Raw genomic sequence first — 20,442 nt, 5'->3', positions numbered from 1 at the left:
CTGGATTATCACTTTATTTAGCATTCCATGATGCTTTTATCATGTGTTCACATCACTATTAACACTCGATAGGCCGGGCGATATGTCTTCCACTTCCACTAGCGCTTTTTCTTGTTTCCGATCAGAATGGTGAATTTGAACACTGTTCCTTCCGAAAGATGCAGATTAAGGTCTCGGTCGCAATGTAATACGCAAGATCGATCGGTCTTTTTACGCAACGAGACTTTGCGTACTTGCGACGCATGTGCGGTATCGCGCCGTACGTACAGGGTTCCTTCGGGTCGTGACGAGATGGACAAACAAGCGCCTGAGTGAACCAATTCTTTCATTTTTCGACTGTCCAGGCAATCGTGAAGATTCTAGATGGGAATCTTCCTTACTGGATTGTTGGAGACATCGAGGCTTTACCTTTGGTAGGGGGACTCTCGATGTTCATCGGTGTATTGAGTCGGCCAAGCGACTCTGGATATTTTTAGAGAATATCCCTTACGGGCTCGATGGAGATTTGAGGCCTTACCTTGGATGTGGGGACTCTAAAAGCTCTTGAAAGAAATTGGACGTCAGGATTTAATTTGCATCAAGTCTAGCCCAGAACCAACTCTCTTTTGGCTGGGAAAGACTGCTTTATTTATACCAAAAATTTCTAAGTTTATAGTTAGTTCATTCACCTTAAATTAGGTTGAATCTTTTTTAAAAATGTTTTCACATCGTGTTTAAAACAGTTAACAGTTTTTCATATTGATTTATTGCATACAACTTTTTGGTTTACAGCGAGAGCATAGGGTTTCGTTGTCAACAAAAGAATCAAGTTACTTATGGCATTTTCCTAAGGGTAGTTTTGATTTGAGTCGTTTCCATTTGTCTATTCGTTAAAGTGCTGAGTTCATTCATTTGCTTGCGGAGAAATTTCGTAAAAAGACAAGAACTTACGGGTTTTGTCGCATCTAAATGTGTTACTTGTTTAGGGTTGATCGAATCCTGCGCTTGCATAAAATGTGGAGCTACTACAGGGAGCCTCGATGTTTCAATCGAGAGCGGGTGACAACGGCTGTGTTTCGATCGGTTGTCCATCGTCAGTAGATTCTTTTTCATACGTGAGTTATGAGGGGTAATTCCCTAAGGGTTCTTTCTCATACTTTTGCGACTGACCAACACCGAGTTTTGTTTAGGACTAATTTATTTATTACAAACTATTTGGCATCAATCACAGAGAGAAGAGAGCGAATGCACGTACACACGCCGGGAATCCGATGGTGTCCGCTTCCTGGTCGCGACGCATTGTCAGCATAACGCTGTTCCCACGATCGGTTAACTCGTGCCTTGCTGATCTTCTACGGTAATGGCTTGAACGATATTATTTGGTCTGGTGGTCTTATATAGAACAAGCGGGACAATTGGTCGACGTCAGTGGGTTTCAGTATGTGTTGTTGGCGGCGCCACGACTGGATATTGGAATGAATAGCTGGGTCGCTGCACCAGGAAGTCAAGAAGATTCCGGAAGGAAATCTTCTTTACATGAACGTTGAAGTCTTCGAGGCCTTATCTTGTGTGTGTTTATGTGTTTATGGATTTATCAGCAATTCCACGGAGGGTTAGATTTTTACCATTGTTCACTATTTGATTATTATTCAATTTTGAGGCTTTGAAAAGAGATATAGATGCTCCCGTATCTATTATGAACGTACAATGATTTTCTTTTTTGCAAAAGATGCTTTAACCTTGATATAGTCTGTTCCAGTAAGGTCGATTGTTAGTATTGGCCGCGAATCAGTTACGGCTGATTCGGTTCTAAAAAAGGGGTTTGTTCTTGGTTTGATAAGAAAATTTCCCTTCCTTGACTAACACTTCTTTCTAGATCGTGGTTTTGTCTCCAGAATTGTGCGTCTGGTTCATCTTCTTGAGTCACATAGACGCGTCTGGTGTTTTGTCTACCCTGATTTTGATTATTGTGGCTGTAGTTGGTGATCGCCAGTCTGTTACGTGTGTAATTATTACTATTTCTGTTTTGATTGTCGTTCCTCGGATTCCTGTTGTTGTTGAAGTTCCTGTTGCTGTAGTTGTTTTATCTATTATTTGGATTGTAACTCCTAACGTATTGGTTTCTTATGGGAGGGTATCTGTGCCAAGGTTGTCGATTATTTCTTGGCCTTCTGTCAGGGTTGTGATTATTTTGCCTGAAAGACAAAACATTTGAACCACTTTTATCGTCTTTGCTTTCATATTGGATGACTTTGTTGGTTGCTGCTGTAATGGACGTAAATTCTGTCCATTTCAAAAATGCTTTGGCTTCTTTGTTGGGGATTTTTTCTATGAGTGTATCAATTCCAGCCTTTGTTGCCATTTCATTTGCTAGATCTTGAGGCATTTTGCGCTCCAAATAAACCCTTTTCAGTTCGTCTGTTAGTAATTCTACTTGGTTGCAAACAGATTTTGTATCTTGCGTCCTGATTGCTTTGAGTTTTGCTATGATGCTACTCTGGTCTACTTTTTTCTGACACCTTGCTCTGACGTTTTCAATCAGCTCGTCAAACGTGGTTATGTTGCTTGGTAAGCCAGCAATTGCTTTGTCTGTTAGCCTGGTTACTAGGAATTGAACCAAAAGTGGTTCATGTTCTGGTCCATTCATTTGCTTAACCAGATTTGCTGAATTCAAGAAGGTTATAAATTTCTCATTAGACCCGTCATAGAATGGTACTTATGTGGTGGCGGTTTTAATATCAAAAGCCATCTTGATTTTTTTTTTCGTCCGATATGCTTATTTTTGTTTTATTTGTGTCAGTCGATTCTTCTGTGTTGTTTTCTTTAGCACTTTCTTCAACATTGTTCAGATTCTCGAGTGAATTATTAACACGTTCAGTACCGCGTCACCCAAATATGGGTGACAGGTATGTTTCCCAGGGGCCCGCGTCACCCAAATATGGGTGACGGGTATACAATTATAGGTAACAGAAACACGCGCATGGGTGACGCTCCTGTATAAGTTAAATACAAATTAAATGTTTGAGTGCGAAAATTTAAATACACAATAATTGTTGTTCTAAGTGAATAAAACAATAAAAATGCAGTAGACTATTTTTTTTCAATTAAATTTTGTTTATTTATTGATACTTCTATTCACATCAACCCAGAGTGAATTTCGGTAAAACAATTTTTGCACATCTGCGGAGACTTTGGGCAATTTACACAAAAAGTATTTGTTTTTTTGATATTTTTCCTAACATTACTACGTTCTGCATCCTGGCGTTTATTCCTGTAGCACGAAACACACATTCTTCGCACAGGTTTTCCGAGCGGATTTTTTCGTATCTCCAAAATGTGCATTTTTTTGCCTAACTTTTTGCTATTGTTGGCGTCTTTCGCAGATTTTTTAGTTTCTAACCACTCTTCCACGAGCATTTCTCTAAACCTTCTTATGTCAACTTTAGTTTTTGTTGCCTCTTGATAAACAATATGAGCGTTGACTATAGTTGTTCCCAAGAGCAAATACATAGCTAACTTCCGGTACCATTTTATACTTTTCCTTATGTTTGTCGCATATGATGTCATTTGATCGCTCTTGTCTATTCCCGATTTGCCAATATTATATTCTAGTACTGCAAGAGGTTTCAATTTAGATAGACGGCTACTAACTGTTGACTGTTTGCTCGGAACCAAGATAGGTGCATGTTTTGTAGATAAAATTCGAACATCGCGAACATCTCTCCATTTCAGCACTACAATTCCATTCATGTCTTCTTTTGCTACCATCTCACCCCTTTTGAGCGAGTGAGACATGACATGGGATGGCATATTTCTTTTATTGTATCGTACTGTACCGACTACGTGCGTATTACATTTTAAAAAATTTAGAGCTAGCTCATAGCTTGTGTAAAAATTGTCGACAAATAATGTTCGTCCTTCATGAAGCAATTTTTCTGCAAGTTCGACACAAACTTCTTCCGCTACGCCAATTTTTCTTTTTTCGGTGGTGTTTCTACCTGTGTAAACTTTGATAGACCAGGTGTATCCTTCTGTTGGACATAGTTTGAACAATTTTATGCCATATTTATGGGCTTTAGTTGGAATGTACTGCCGGAATATAAGACGTCCCCTCCAGGGAACCATTGTTTTATCGACAACAATGTCTTCACCGGGTGAAAAAACCTTCTGGTAATTAGTGGTCAACTTTTCCACTAGTGGTAAAACTTTCCTTAGTCTGCCATTGTCTGCATTAGATTGATTATCAGCGAAATGAATATTTGCTAACAATGCCTCAAAACGATTGCGTGACATTGTGCTGCGCGGTAATGGAAAGTTATATATGGGATCCGTTGACCAACACTTCTTTAGTGGTGTTTGTACCAAGCCCATCCAAATCATTAGAGCAATAAATTTTTTAATTTCTTCTGCAGATGTTTTCTTCCATTTATTCTGCCTAGCATTTGCTGTTAATTCGTTGACGTTGAATTTTTGTTCTGCGTACCTATTGGTTTCAGTAACTAATAGGTTTATGATATTTTCATCCAAGAAAATCGATAGCACTTCGCCTGGACTGATATTAGTCGGCAAATCCAACAACAGACCACTTCTTCCGGTAAAAGAGAATGATTTTTGCCTGCCACAAAACTGGTGCCATTCAATGTTGGGCAACGCATCAGTGGCTTTGCTCATTTCGTCTTCTTCAGCTAAGACTAATTCGTGGAGCATTTCTTCGATATCATCACTTGCACATGTATTCTCTGAGTCCGAGTCTGAGTCTGATTCTATGCGATTCTTATTTTTTCTCTGAAAATCTAGCACTCCGTTACTATCCTCGTCGCTTTCAATCACGTTGGACATCTTGACGGTAAAAAATGCTGTTCTGCGCTGTATCTCCACCGAGTAAAATCGAACAACTGAGGTGAAAATACAGATCTTACTGAATGCAAGTTCAATAGTAAGAAATCGGCAGTTACAAGTGATAACATGTTCGCACACGTTCTTACGCTCCCAGGAACAAAAGTTGGACAAAAAATAAACCAAGAGTACTCTTCTGTTAGAACGAACGAAACACCGACTATGCTGTCTCTTTCTCTCCAACAAAGCCATTGAGATCTCAAGCGCGTTCTGAGCGATTGCATTGTTCGGTGCTGCGCTCTGTGATTTTTGGGCCAGCAGGAAACTATACCGATTTGCGCTTGGCGCCGAACGTGTTAAGGATATCAACATCTATTCTAGTATTTATGTTCGTTAGTAAATTACGGGATACTTTACGGTAATTCAACAGCTCATTGATAGTGTATTTGCTTTTGCAATCGTCAATTTCTCTTTGTATTTCTTTAAAATACTTTTCTGCTTGAAGCTTAAGTTGCGTTAAATTACATGTCCTAAGTTTAGTGGAACTTTGTTGCAATTTCTTATCAATACAATGCAACCTTTCAATATTATCCAATATTTTCGTCATTTATATGTTTGCCTGTATATATTTTATGAAGCTAGAAAAATAAGCTAACCATAGTATGGAGCATAAAATTAATTCCTGCAATGATAATGTTGATGCTTGGACCAGTTTATGAATTCGTGTATTTAATCATTTTTTTCCAGTGAATCAATTTAAAGAAGCGATTGAAACTAGGAGTGTTTTCCTTATAAAACTCTTTTTCATTTTTTCATCCTATGCGAACTTATTCCCTTTTTTTTGTTTTTGCGAGGTGGATAATGCAGCTCTAGGTTTTTTTTCGGATTTCTCTCTTTTTTCATTCAACGGAGACCTGACAATGGTAATTTAAAAAAAAAATTTCAAGCTTAAAAGAATTTTTTTTACTAAATTTTGTTTTTTTTGTATTTATTACTATTATTATAATCTTTTTTTTTACAATCCCAACAACGACATAAGGATTTCCGTTCCTATAGCAAACATTTGTCGGTGGAATAGGTATCCCGTTTCATACCTGCAGTAAATTTGTTGGAGTTTTGCCGCCAGCTCTGGTTGGTTGACGGTTTCTAAAAGCGCCTCTATCTCGGCGCGCTGCTCCGTGACGGCCTTCTCGTCGGGGATGAAAGGGCCGGTGTACTCTCCCTCTTCATTGAAGTCTCTCAGTCCGTGCGACATCTTCTGGCTGTTGTTTTCAGCGGTGGGGTAGGGTTGTTTTCTGCGGGCTGGTAACGGCGGGGTAGTCGTTCTCTGGGCTGGCGGCTGGTTTAGTTGTCTTGTGAGTTAACGGCGGCGGTGTACTCGTCTGAGGCTGATGGTGGTCCGGTGCTGGAGAATTGCTTTGGGCTTTGGTGGCGAGACGGAAGTGACTTCTTGAATTGATTTTGGCTCTTTATATAGCTCTTTCCAAACGTTTTATATCATTTTTTTTTTCACTTCACTTAAGTCACGTTATCTTAGCAGTGTTTGCTTAATTTCCGTTATGTCGCTGTCTTGATTGATTTTGGCTCTGGTTGCATATGAACGCGTGTATGCATCCACGTTGGAGATTCCTATTTCTTTGGATCCCGTTGATCCACTTTCGTGCACCGTGGTCTCGCCTTCCACTGTGGTAGTCGTTTCATCTTGCACAATTGACGTTTCACAATTTAGAAATTGTTTAATAATTTTCACCTCACATGCGTTGTTTTTTTTTACACTGTGGCTGCGTTTTGCATTTCTAAAGCTCTCATTGCTTGCTTTCCAAGAATTGCTTTGTAAGCTTTCCATAGAGCAAATAGCACTTGTCCTAAGCCCAAAATAACAATAAGCCACAATTTCCAATCGTGGTTATCGTGGGCCTGCTTATGATTTTCTAAAATGTTCATTATTTTCACATGAGCATCCCCATTGAAAGAAGGATTGTGATGGTTGCTATCGAACATTTTTACGAATTCAAGAGCACCACTTTTTGATATTTTTACCACTGAGCTCATTTCACTTAACGGTCATTTGTTCACGATTTGATTCTACATATCTATTCGTCACTATGGAGTTGGTTTGGCACAAAATTCACAGGATATCTGCAAAAAAAACACGCGTCGTAAAAAAAATACACAAAATTCACAAGGCATTTCCTCCTTTGATTTGCCCTTATACCGGGTTTTCTCGGTTAAAGATGATTCTCATTTCACGTATATCACTAGTTCGGTATTGCAGCTGTCCCCATCACTTCGTTTTCTGATTGTGCATTAGAGTCAGTTAAACCATTCGATATGGCACATTAATGCACTTTATTCGACTCACTCTTCACTAACGGTGGTAAATGTTTCACTTAATTGTAGTAAACTCATACGCTTTTCAGATAAAAATCACGGTCAACTTATATACTTTTCACGTCACGAAGACTACAGATTAATATCACGGTCGCCATGTAATATGCATCGCGGAGCGCAGGAACCTATTTACGGGTTAAGTCGGCTAGGCGACTTCAGATGTTCATAGGGAACATCCCTTACTAGCTCGTTGGAGACTTCGAGGCCTTACCTTGGGTAGGGGGACTCTCAAAGCTCTTGAACAGATTTGGACACCAGGTTCTTAGTTGCAAGCCCGGGAACCAACTTCTTCGTTGGCCGGGAAAGATAGCTTTATTTATAAGATTTATTTCATACAGTTTAGTAAAGTTCAATTTACTTAATTTAGGTTGAGTTTATTTTAAATTTGAAATAACTTTTCCTATTTGTATGGTTATATTGCCTAATAGTTTTTTTTCTGGTTGGCGACAAGAGCATAAAGCTTTTGTCGTAAAGAAAAGTGTCGAATTTCGTTTGGATGGACGGACTTGTGTTATTGTTTGTTAGTTCGAATAAGTCTTGTTTTGTTTGTTCGTTGAACAGTATGGTCTAAAAATTTGCTTACATTAACGTTCCGCATGGAGACAAGAACTTAAGGTTCTTGGCGCAAACAATGTGTCGCCTTACGTTGCGCAATTTTGGTTCGATATGGGTTAGGTGGTTTGCTTCAGTTTAATTGCCGATTTGTTGCTGCGCTTGATACCTGTGCACCGGGTGTTTGCTTCTGTTTTGTTCGTATCATGTTGCATTGCGTCACTCGCTACCCGGGTGTGCTGGTCGGTGTTTGAATGTTCATGTTTTATCGTGCGTTTGGTCAAAAAAGCTAAATATGCATTTATTGCAGTCTTGATGAAATGTAGGTTACAGGTTTAATGAATTGTCTGTCTGAAATTATGGTATGGAGCATTGTTTGTTTCTGTGAGGTTAAGAAGTGTCTCTGTTAATAAGATATTGTTAAGATGTTTAGCAAGTATGCTACAGCTCTTTGAAGAAGAACAGTTTAAACCTCTATCCTGGCGGTCCAATCGCTTCCCCCGTGTTCTGCAGTTGTATTGCATCTGCGTACGTCTTAGTGGTGGTGCTTAGGCGGCAAGGCGTTAAGTCAAATGAAGCAACAGTAGTGATTGTCGGCTACTAATCTTCGGCATCACAGCGGTGAGTTTTAAAGGTGGTGTCTTTGCTGGCTGTCACAGGATCAATTTGACCTCTTGAAACACGTATGCACTTTTTGTCTGAAGCTTTCATATTGGAATGTTCAAATATCACAGATTTAACTCACGGTCGCCTTGTAAACGAAAAATGATATGCCATCTTCTACTCCGAAGTAATCGTCGCTCACTCGCTTTTACTTTCGGACTGTTGTTGCTACGGGAACAACAATGGACTTAAAACGTCCCCGTTGGTGAACCGGCCACTCGAAAGTATGGACGATTCAGAAAAGGAGTCGCGCACCTTCCTTCGGGCGTTGTATCGACGGATGCAACGTACCTCGCACAGGTCAGAAAAGGGGCTTCATTTCCGGATTACCGGGCGATCTTCCAAAAGTGGACCAGATGGGAGGGGCGGTCGCGATTCTTCCAATTCCTCCGACGGAGCAGTAGGTACTACTAGAGCACCGGCCCGAATTCCGTAGGGAGGTCGAGGTCGAATCTTCCGCTGACCAACGCCTGGACACTGGCTTCTCTCCTAGCTTCCGACGAAGTGGTAGACACCGCTGAGGTGTCGGATCCGGTCTTCGGAGGGGAGCAAGGGGAGATTTCCGGAGGGTTCTCACAGTCACAATTCCTAGTAATTTCCGTCGGAGTGGTAGACACCGCTGAGGGGTCGAATCCGCTCTCCGGAGGGAAGGATTATTTCTGATCTCGTGCCTGAAAAGAACTCTGAAACTCTTACGAAGCGTTCGGTTTACCAGTTAAGAATTGTGTCCTCTTTATTGAATAAGTTGATTTCTTACATACAAATTTTGGGGAACCTTGGAACGAGACGAAAGATCATTCGTCTTGTTAACGTTGTTAAATAGTCTTTCTTGTTTAACTATTTCCTTTCCAGCTTGTGTTTACGTATCCTAACTTAAGCATAAGTGTTTTAATTGTGCGACTTGCAAATCGTCCGGCGTTCGCGCCGGGTTATATCGTCACGTCTCTTTTATGCTAATGCCGCAATATGCTATAGTTTAACTCACTATCGTGGTCGCAAACCAAGCTTGGAGCGCAGGAATCGATGATCGCGCACCTCAGTTCAAACCCATGCTATAATGTTTGTTCATTGATCGGGGGAACACTTGCGTTTCACATAATGTAAACATTCATCGCGCTGGACGCACTTGCCGTTTGACACATGCTGTAATGTAAACGTTAATCGCGCTGAACGCGTATGTTGAGGCGCGCATTGTTCTGTAAACATTTTCGATGCTCTAGCACCGCGCTAAAGGTGTTGCGTACGCCACACTGTATCGTAAACATTGGTCGCACGCTGCTTATGCCTTATCCGCGCTGATTTGCTGCCTTAGCTGAAAGCTTCTCGGTGCGTGGGAATATTCTATCGAAAAAATTGTTTCTTTCATGTCAAGCCTAACCCCAGAAAACCAACCTCTCCGTTGACCGGGTCAAAAGGTTTTATTTGTAACACTATTATCATGTTTTACTCTAAGTTCATTTTCCTTTAATTAGGTTAAGAATTCACTATGTCATTCATACTTCTTGTCTGTGTTTGGGATTTAAGCCACATTCAAACTTTTCGCTCTTACTGTACGAAGCTTTCGGGGCAAACATTACACCTTTTCGCAAAACACTTTATTTTAAGGTTTTTCTCAAACACAGCTCACTGCACTTAGCTGTGTTAGCGTTGTTGCACTTTTGGAGTCCGATTTGAATGTTGAACTAGTCATGTTAAGCAGATATGTACTATACTATTTCTCTTTATTTACTGATTATTTCCAAAGATTTTACCGAATCTTATTTGGGTATTGATGCGTGAGATTATCATCCATCTAGTAGCTTCACGAGCTTCCTGTGAACGTCTGCGAAAACGTGGTAATGATTTGCAATACAAATGCTGTAACTAATCGATCGATGGTCATTAAGATGCACCAAAAACCGAAACTGCAGTTTGATGGATAGCAAAAACTGAAGAAGCATTTAGCTAGATAGGAAAACCTGAATCTGCTCTTCAAGGTCTTGACAACTCTTACATCTGGCTTACTGTTTTGGGTTAGAATTGAATTAATTACTTGAATTCAAATTTGGGTATTAGGACTAAGGCACTTAACTACAATACATAAACACAACACTTTGGACGCTATCGGATTAACCAGCTTAGGATCGGAATGAACTCTTGGATGAAATAATAAAAATAAATTGTAAAATGAACTGGACGAATAAACAGTTGAAAACAGAACGGCACCCAGCTTACAAGAATTTCACTACCTTTTACCACGAAAAATATCACCAGTACTTCGGGAGTATTTCCCACAGTATTCTTTGTACATCTGGTACAACGAAATTGCCAAGTGTATGGACATGAGCATTAGCATTTTTGATAGTTTGTTATCATGATCATTTTGCAGTTCATCACACGCTGCTAGCTAGCTAATTTAGAAATTGTGTCTGCGGATCACCTGAATTTGGAAATCGTTGAACTACTTTCTACTCATCGATAATAATGATCTCTTGTGAAGTTTTTTTAATCGATGATTTTGTTCGATTTTTTTCAATTTTAACACTAAACCACTTTCCGACAACAATAGATTGGTGGGTCTATTCTCCTATTCCCTATTCCCTATTCGAGCACCAGCTAACTATTCAATCGTTTTGGCTTCCAAAAATGACTACAAGATTTAACTTCCAGGAATGAACTTACAAATGGCTTAATATTCAACGCTACCTTCTGACGACCGCCACATCAGCATGTTGTTCGTACTGAATTATCACAAATTGCTAACTCGCTTCCTAATAAGAATATGAGTGCTACACTCTATTTTCAACAGTCCCCATAAATGATTAAAGATAACGAGTCCTTGGTTGACGAGCGTGTCGTACTGCTGTTTATAGTAAAACATGGCCTTAATTTTGTTTTTCTTTCTTGCATCATGTGTCATATATTTCCTTATTATTATGCAACGCAAACTATATATGTTCAAAAGTATGTTGATATGTTTAAAATTTTAATGCCCAATGAATGTATAAATATTTTATGTTTCTAGTTTTTAGTAATAAAACTAACAGCTATAACAAAGGCGATAGAATACAACCACAGCTCGCGTATCTGTTAAAACTAACATTCTAAAGGAAAACTTTAATGAAATTTAGGTGTATCTTCGTAGTGGTTTAATGTAATGAAAGAATAGGAAAGCAACTATAAAAACCCATCATAATACAAATCTTATGCTACTTACGTCAAACTGCTACTTAAGAAATATCATCATGTTATAGCCAAATGTAGAGGCTTGTAAGATTCCAGCTAGAGCAATAAATGTATGTCCTTTCTACAAAATGTTCAGAACAGAATCTTCTTCGTCATCATTGCATCAAAGTACCGATACATCGGACACTGGCAGGATCAGGCAACATCGCAGACGGTTACCGGAGTTGCTCGGCAGCTACGTCATACTCGACTGAGGGCACACTCGCTGGCTGCCTGACACATGGCAATTAAGATTTATCATGAGGCCATCAGACGTTGCTTCAGTTTTTACACTTTACAGCCGCCACGCTCGTGAGGTCTGGGCAGATGCTACTGTTGCTGGTGACGATGGTGACTACGTTTTGTACTACAACTTCCCGCTGTGAACCAGACGTACCGATGATCACTAGCGAAACAGTTGGCTACCATTGATTATATATCATAGCAGGGGATCGACGGGTCCATAAACAACACAACGATCGTTGCGAACTACCAGACCAAGTTGTTGCAATGCATTTCATGCTACCTTTCTGGACGGATCCTCAGCCCACCCACCGTCATTCGTGGGCAGTCTTTAGATTTCAGGAGCTCGTTCCTTTTTGGGCTACACGCCATGTTAATTTGCAGGACTGCAATCAACATATTCTGGCCACTCTGTCATACATCGTCATACTGGCACCCGAGCAAAGTAATACAGCAATGACGTGGGGTCCGGCCGTACCGCATACACTTCGGTTATGCTTAGTAGCTCCTCGCTAAGTAACCGTCAGTATCACAACGCAAACACCTGTACGTTCGTTTCCCTCCTTGGCAAGTTTGGGCTTGCTTAGACACTCAAAATTCTAACCCAAAACGGTCCTCTCTAGCACACCGGGACATCGCAGCCAGGCCGAGGATGACGTCTCCTGCCAAGTGCGCACGGTTCTTAGCGCTCCTCAATACGAAACTGTACGGAATGATATCCCCCTTGGTACCGTTGCAAGCACCAGTAGTCCTCCTGTACGAACAGGCACATCGGCACTATGTTTGCCAGTACTAAAACCGTCTCGTAGCGCACAGTCCGCAAGGTATATGCGAGCTTTAACGTTTTCTTTCACTGCACATAATGCATCATACATCGACACTCCAGGTTCCTGGAGACCTCATTCCACACCGGAGCAGGATGCTGTAGTATGGACTCCACCACTGCAACCAACAGACTACAATTGGGGTAGCTGTGGTTACGCATAGCAGTAACCGCCTGCTACACCAGAGGTAGTGTAGGGGAGCAAGAACACCAGGTCGTCACTAAGATTACACTAGGATTACACTGTCGTGGCTTCTCCTTCCGAGCGGCCTCCGCACGAGCATTTTTCTGTTTCTTAAGGGACACCAGCAACTGATTTGCAGTTGGCTCAGCTCCTCCGCTAGTGCCTCCAGCCTTCGCCAACTCCTTGAACTACTTTGTCACTACAGCACTGTTGGCGCCCGACACCCCCCTTCGCCGCAACAAAAACCTGCCTGTTGTCCACACTTTTAACTCGTATCGAGAATCGGTTGGGCCTATTCCCTGGTGACCGTGTTGGCCCCTATTACAAAAAAAGGGAAAGAGGAAAAAGACTCTTTCAATCACGAGATATGCGAGAGGACAGACTTTTTTTTGACAATGAATGTCAAAATGTGTTAAAATGTACAATGCCTGTAACGGAAATCCGGATTCCTTAAAATCGAGCAAATCCTGGACTTTGAGGACGATTTTCCTAACCTAGGACTGGTTGGGTTACGTTTTTATGAAAATTATTGGCATTAAACCGTTCAAAAAATCTGTAAACGTTTGTTTTTTTTGTTTTTTCTAGCTTCTAATATAAATTTTTGAAGTTTTTAAATAATTCCTGCTCATTTTTAATGCATACTGCGACCAAACGTGCCTCATTTAGTTCGAACAATATGTCTGATTCGTTTGAAGTATGTAACAAGACATGAGGCCACTATTGTTTTGCAAACATAGTCGTTATTTTATATCTCAAGATTTGCAAAATATTTCCAAGTCATTTGGCCAGTTATTCATTGGCCACATGAATGGTGATCACGACTTGTCGTGTGGGTCAGGCTCTTAATAAAAGACATATCTTCAATATCTCCGCCTTCAAAATAAAATCCATTTTTCTAAGTTTCTGCATAACATTTCTCTTAAACAGTTTTTTTTTTTGCAAATACTCCGAAGCCCAACCGTGCCAAAAATGGCCATTTTTGTGTTAACAGTTATAGAACACGTCTTATAGTGTGTATGGTTGTGATTTGTATACTAAGAACTGATCTGTATATCCCGCAAAAACTTCTTTCCTGACTCCCCCAGCTTACTGTGTCTTCATCCCCGTAGTGTTATAGCCCAATTCCGTCTTCGGTTGTGGTGTTCTCTAGTATCAAAGAGTTTTGTTCAGTATAAGGATCTTGAAATGTTCCAGGGGTCGATCGAAAGAAATATTGCTGCACGGACACAGCCCTTGTTGCAGGACGCAACAGTCCCACTAGTCGCGAACCTCCCCGTCCACTTTAGACGCGCCGAACTGCAAACCGGCAGCCTTTCTGAGACTTCCGCTGGTTTTGTCGTCATTCCCGATCCGTTTCTGGCCTACAACACATTTAAAACCACAAAAAGCCGTCGATTCCTCGGTTAAACCAGCGTTCCCCAGTGGCGAATTCACCTGTGTCGTGTAGAGACGTCTTCACTTTTACAGTCGGAAACGGATCGAATATTTAAAATTTCTAATTTTTGCAGATTTCCTGTTTTAGTGTTCACAAATTGTTGTCCGTCATTGTTATGTTCCACTACCACACTACTGCAGACCACTTAGTCAAGGGGACAAGCAGTGGCGGATCAACCTAGGAGCGGTCGCTCGAGGCCTCGTCGGTCGGGGGGGGCCCCATCGGTAAGGGAAATCCTTGTTATTTCCCACACACAATCCACCACTGGGGACAAGCTTTTACCATGATGTTCACAATTTTACTCCAAAATATCCGAATTTTACGGAGCACCTTCAGTGCGTTATCGACAGACGTGTTAAGAACCCCTGACTGTTGTTGTGTGTTTGGCAACCGGGGAAAGACGACAGCAAAAAGCGCGACCGAAAAAAGCGTCATTCGGAATAGAAAGTCAAAACCGTGCGGACGTGTGTTCTTCATAGTTAAAAAACTTTTCGAAGCAACAGTGAGATTCAACAGTGTTGTGATATATTCTCACCAACTTGTTCCTGTTCCATGTTGACACGGCGTCATGCGAGTGTCGATGCATTCAAACCATCCACAACCTATGATGTGCTACAACTGTGCTCATTACGGTCAGACCAAAATGGGATGCATAGTAGCACAATCCGGCTACAACTGCCGTACGCCTGCCCTCAGAGGATTTACCGTTGATTCCAGGCGTACTCTCTCCCTTCTGTCCGCGCTACAACCAAGAAGAACCCTTGATCAAGTGCAAGGTAGGCAATGACTGTTATTATAATGAAGCACGTAGATTTATTTCATTCAACAAAGACACTCGCACGCACAACAGACAAGTAACGACGGGTTTTTTTTTTCATAAGACTCGAGTATCACTTCCCAAAAAGCATTCCGTCTCACGGCTTTCTTTTATTATCCATTCCAACAGGATTTAGAAGGAAATAAACTACCGGTTGATTTTGTTACAGAACGTCCCTCCTTCCTCTACGACACATCATCACCAACAGACTCGTCTTAGCTGCAGCTGTGCAGCAGGATCCTTGAAAAAGGAATAGACGCTCCTGCCCTCATGACAGGGAAATATATCCCTGGTTCTATCGTACTCTTGCAATGGACGAGGAACTGCAACGAATACTCCGGGCAACCGGAAAAGGCAGCTACATCACCAACGTCAACTTCACACTCCTGGTCCGGAACAAATGCCAGCACTATCACCAGTCTCTACACAGACGGCTCCGTTTATCAGGAGTCAGGCGGCGGCTGTGAGATCTTTTCCAGCCTCGAAAACTATTCGCCAATGAAAAGATTTCGTACCGACAATCTCAACTCCATCTTCACCAACAGTGCAAGTGTTCTGACCGCCGTTGAACACGGAACTTCCAAAGACCGTCGTCTCATCCAGTTCCTTGACGCCCATTCCTTCGTTTCCTGCTGTTACGCATTAGCTTTACAATGTCATACGCCATGCACGCCTAACTTAAAAAAATCCCATTTTTTGAGTCATCATACAGCTATGCGATATAAATCTAAATCTCATGCATTTGCCAGCGAATACCCGTACCGAACAACTGAAACCAGAAGCAATTTATAAAAATCAAATCATCATGTGGATTTGTAATAAAGTTGCATATGCAACGCTCAAAATCAGTGTTTGTTCCTGTTCTTATGCCGTAAACAGTTTTAAACCATATTTAAAAATATTTTACTTATCGGGACCGCAGCAAGCGGTTTGCTAAAAATCTAGAATGAGTAGGTAGCAGGCAGATGTTATTCGGACTGGTAGAGCCGGTTTGCTGCAGAATAGAACGGGTAGATAGCTAGTGCTATCCGGTTTGCTTAAAAGCTTACCAAGGTAGGTATCTGGTGCTAACTGGACCTGGTAGCCAATTTTGAATGAACGTGCAAAATTCATCATAACCGACCTATTGACAAGTAGCATTAGCGAATCTAACGGTAGGCGGAATAGCCGGCCGCCTAGGGCCACCATCGGTTAAGGGGGCTTCGAAAAACGACGTTATATTTGAACCAGACTCTCAGACGATTTTTTTTAGAAGAAGGAGAAAGTTGATCGATTGGCTAACGAAAGTCGGCTCAATCCAGCCGAGCAGCACCATACAGCAAACTTTCACGCTGAGACGCCAGCCGCTTCATTAACGCGTATAGTAACGGACAATAGTCGCTGGAACAGCACCTGGCACGGCACAACCTACACCTCTCCACAAAACTACACTCCATCAAGCCTTTCCCGGCTTGGCATCGGTCTAACCCGCATGACACACTCTTATCTTCTCGACCGATCTAGCCCACCATTTTGCAGCTTCTACCGATTACCGTCCGCCACATCCATACCGATTGCCATGGATACACTACACACCGAGCCACCTGCCTACTTGATATCGACCTAGCCATCATATTATTACCCGATAAAACAACAACAGCACCGCCTCCTCTGTCAGCTGCTCAGTCCGTACTGCTAGTATCTCCATCTTCCACACAACAAGCGATTTAGACAGACACACACACAAATCTATGCAATTTACGTGCTCGTGGTTATATCTCGAATCGCACATCGTTTTAAACATTCAGATACTTCTTACAGGACCTGAGAAACACTGTAATGATGTTATACTCTCCCCACCTGGTGGGGTAGCGTTTATTTTTCTCTTCTTCTTCCTACTCATCACGCGTCCTCGGATGCTTCTAGCACTGCTCCAGAATACGCCAAATCCCAGTAGTGTTCAACGTGATGCTTCTGAAAGAAATCTCTTGCGCTTTTCTCCAGCGGAAACGATTTATACTTGAACTCTCCAAAATTTCGGCGCTGATTCATGCCTTCCCACACGAGCACGCACGAGTTGGGTATTTCCTTACCATCCGCATTTTTAACCAAATCCTCCTCCCACTTTATGCGATGGAGCATGAGCCGGCGATACTTTTTCTGTTGTTTGGGACCCCCTTCCACCACCACCACGCAGCAGTCCCGGAACAGCACGCAAGCGCCAGTCAGGAACAGTTGCTTCGCGTTCGTTTCCACTTTGAACTTTTTGCTCTGCTGTTCCTGCAGCTCCCGTATACGATACACGGCAACGTGCACACCCAACGTGGTGTCTTCCTTCATTTTGCGCATTTTTTTCTCCCGCCGTTGATCGTCGGTCAATTTGCGCGCTGCGTTTGCTTCCTCGTGTATCTTCTGTCGCTTCACCATCTGCTCACGCACATGGGCTTCAATTTTGGTCGGATCTTGCACCGCCTCCGTGCCCAGCACGCGCATCAGGTTGGAAATTCGTAACTTTGGTTCCGGGGGTGCTTCTAACCCGAGACGTATTTTTTCCTGCTCCTCTTTCCATGCTTCACGTCGATTTTGGCGCCGCAGCTTACGTCGTTCTTTTTTGGTAAGAAACACTGGTAAATAAACGCCACGGGATGACTCATCTGGGAAATGAAAAGAAGATAGTTGATTAGGTTTTTATTTACACACATCGTTTAACAGCAAAGCTTATTGAGGCCTGAGCACTGCCGCATTGTTTTGTAAAAGAACGCCAAAGATAGGATCCTTTGCAATGCGGTTACTATGGCGGCATTATTACAGCCTGATATATCCTAGCAGATTGTGAAAATAAATCCATCGTATACTCATCTAGATCGTAGAACAAAATTCTGTTAAAGCAAAACGATATCCCGCACCGTGCACGCCCGGGATAAGGCGAAGTATCTGGGAGGAAATGCCTTGGTATTTTTTTTGTGAATTTTGTGTATTTTTGGACATTTGTATCATGCGGTGCTGACAATACGGCTTCAAGACGTCATAATTAAAAATAAATAAATAAAATAAATAAAACGATACCCGAACTTCAATAGTGTCTTCTTGGATCCGTTCTTAACAGAATCAGAGAAACGCCAGCGCCTCACAAAGATTGCCATTTGTTAGGATTCGAATTTCGATTCGGTATTCTTGACCGTAGACCTAAGCTAAATATGTGTTCATAGGAAATCTTTTAGTCGTAGATTTCGTTACATTGACTATGCACGCGCCCGAATGTGCTATTATGAGTTCCTCAAAATAGGAGGCTTCTGGGGAAATCTGCGACTGAGCAGAATCTTATTCCGATGCTAATGTTTGATTATCATTCAATGCTATCTGTAATGATATAAACAATCATTCATCAATACTTACTTGGGGGCCGCATTTGCGTTGGATGCTCGATAAGATTGGTGATGGATGATTCTCTGATCGAAATATTGCCCTGCGCGTCCAGTGTATTGAAATCGTCCATCAGTATAACAGAGTCCCACCATTCCATCTGAGGTACATCATTTACGTGCGTATCAGATTTTGGCGCAATCAGCGCAAGCTTCGTGGCCGAGCTGATTCCGGTCTTGCGCGCGATTTGTGAAATTTCATTCTGCAGTTTTTCCAGCTGAGCCTTCATCCGCAACCGTTCAGCGAGCTGTTGAAATTTGCCAGGTTCGTGAAAACGCAACGACCGCTTAATTCTCACCGCCGGCTTTAGTATAATACGATCGTCGTGAAACTGTGTCTCATTCGAAACATCAACCGCAGTTCGTTCCGATGCTTGTTGATTTCTGGTAGTTTCACGTTTCTTTGCCCGAATATTGGCTTTCAGCGTTGGCGTCAGCTGCGGTACGACGATGGTGCGGCCACTCCCATCCACAGTTCGCCCTTCCGCATCCAGAATCAACGGTTTTGGTTTGTCAACAGGCGGCTGCTGTTGAGGTATCACATTCGCCAACGTACCGGACAGCTTGGCTCTAATCTGTTCCTGAAGTTTGGCAATTTTTTTAGACCTTTCAATGTCTGATATAGCCGATGGACCAACAGCAGCAGCAGCAGCAGCAGCAGCAGCCCCATTGGAATCGGACTTTATGCTTGTGGTAGTCCCTTTTGAATCGTCGTCCGTCGTTTTGGCAGCCGCTGTAGAAATTTTGGCATTCACCGTCATCGCAGCGGCCACAGCAGAAGCCGGAACGTTGGGGTGTTTGTTCAGCTTCATGTTTTCCAGCTTTCGTTTGCGCTCTTCGATTTCTCGCTGTGCGTTTTCCATCATCTGTCTTATATGAATGGCGGAAAAGTTCTTTCCAGCTAGATTTTCCGCTTCATTTCTTACGCTTGCCTGCACGGCGATTGTGTTAGCGGAAGGGTAGACGGCACCGGCGCTGCTATCGTCATTTTCAGGCTTGCTCTTTTTAGCTCGCAGCAATTGTTGTACGTCAAGCGTCCCTTGGTCAGGAAGAGGACGTTTTTTGCCATCGTCTGCGGATCGTGCAGTAGCGTGCGATGCGGGAGTGCTCAAGTGCTGCTCTTTGATTCGTAAATTATCCACCAAATCTTCTACCTTGTCACAGATACGCATTGCCTTATGTCCATCGACGGTGAACGACAACTCTTCGTTCAGCTTGCGCCGATCGAATCCATTGCGTAGGTTCGATTCTATTGAAGACAGCACTGTACCATTGGAAGTGCCGAGCACCTTATAGACCAATTTCTCTACGCTCGGCCGAACTTCGGAAAGGTTTATACGAACTTGATTCGACATGGTTTCCGTACACCATAGATTGGGAAGGAAGTATATGTTGTTAGGACCAGAACTTTAAACCTGTTCAAAAGACACAAATGTAATGATTTGCAATACAATACGCTGCAACGACGCGGTACACACGATCCGAGCGCTTTTTTGGCACACGGTAAATCTTTAATTCAAGCTGTCAAAAAGCACCAAGGTTTATCGAAACGAGATAGCGAAAAGTTGACGATCAGATTCGAAATATCGTTTTCTTCCGACAGTGTTTTTTTTCCATCCATTCTATTCCATGTTGCCGTCTGCACAGAAATGTTATTTGGTTCTGGCGATGTTGCATTTATTCCCACATTTCGTAACGTAACAACAATGGTTTTACAAAGGCAATAGCCAGCATTCGCTGAAATCGATGGAATCACAATTTTCCGCCACGGTAATGGAGTGTGACTAAATCGAGCCGCTTTTATTTTTCCCAGTCGCAACTAAATGATCAAAATCGAATTGGTGCCTAAACTTTTCGAACATTTCAATTCCAAAGCCCTGTTCGACCTGAAAATTGAACGCAACTGCTGAACCG

General features: G+C 42.2%; 1 protein-coding gene and 2 long non-coding RNA genes across 6 annotated transcripts in view; 2 read left to right on the top strand and 1 right to left on the bottom strand.

Annotated features, from left to right (window-relative positions):
* Nucleotides 1–12,771, top strand: part of LOC118517728 — a 31,477-nt gene extending 18,706 nt beyond the window's left edge. Inside the window, exons 6-7 of one of the 4 annotated variants that reach the window (XR_004908348.1) lie at nt 11,723–12,414; nt 12,492–12,770. This is a non-coding gene — a long non-coding RNA (uncharacterized LOC118517728). Of the gene's footprint in view, nt 1–11,722 lie in introns of all 4 variants that reach the window. The other 3 variants (XR_004908349.1, XR_004908347.1, XR_004908346.1) reach the window with 3 other exon arrangements.
* Nucleotides 12,772–12,953: 182 nt separating this feature from the next.
* Nucleotides 12,954–15,975, top strand: LOC118517727. The gene is made up of 2 exons (XR_004908344.1): nt 12,954–15,086; nt 15,257–15,975. It is a non-coding gene; the product is annotated as an uncharacterized LOC118517727 (long non-coding RNA).
* Nucleotides 15,976–16,946: 971 nt separating this feature from the next.
* LOC118517724 (U4/U6 small nuclear ribonucleoprotein Prp3) lies at nt 16,947–20,050 on the bottom strand. Its single transcript, XM_036064175.1, has 2 exons — nt 18,503–20,050; nt 16,947–17,760 (listed from the first exon to the last, which is right to left on the bottom strand). The coding sequence occupies exons 1-2, from the start codon at nt 19,881–19,883 to the stop codon at nt 17,009–17,011; spliced, it is 2,133 nt and encodes a 710-aa protein (XP_035920068.1). The 5' UTR covers nt 19,884–20,050; the 3' UTR covers nt 16,947–17,008.
* Between the last annotated feature and the right edge of the window lie 392 nt (nt 20,051–20,442).

This window comes from Anopheles stephensi, chromosome 2 (genome assembly GCF_013141755.1).
Source record: "Anopheles stephensi strain Indian chromosome 2, UCI_ANSTEP_V1.0, whole genome shotgun sequence".
In the NCBI taxonomy this organism is placed as follows: domain Eukaryota; kingdom Metazoa; phylum Arthropoda; class Insecta; order Diptera; family Culicidae; genus Anopheles; species Anopheles stephensi.
This window is presented reverse-complemented; position numbering and strand designations above follow the sequence as displayed.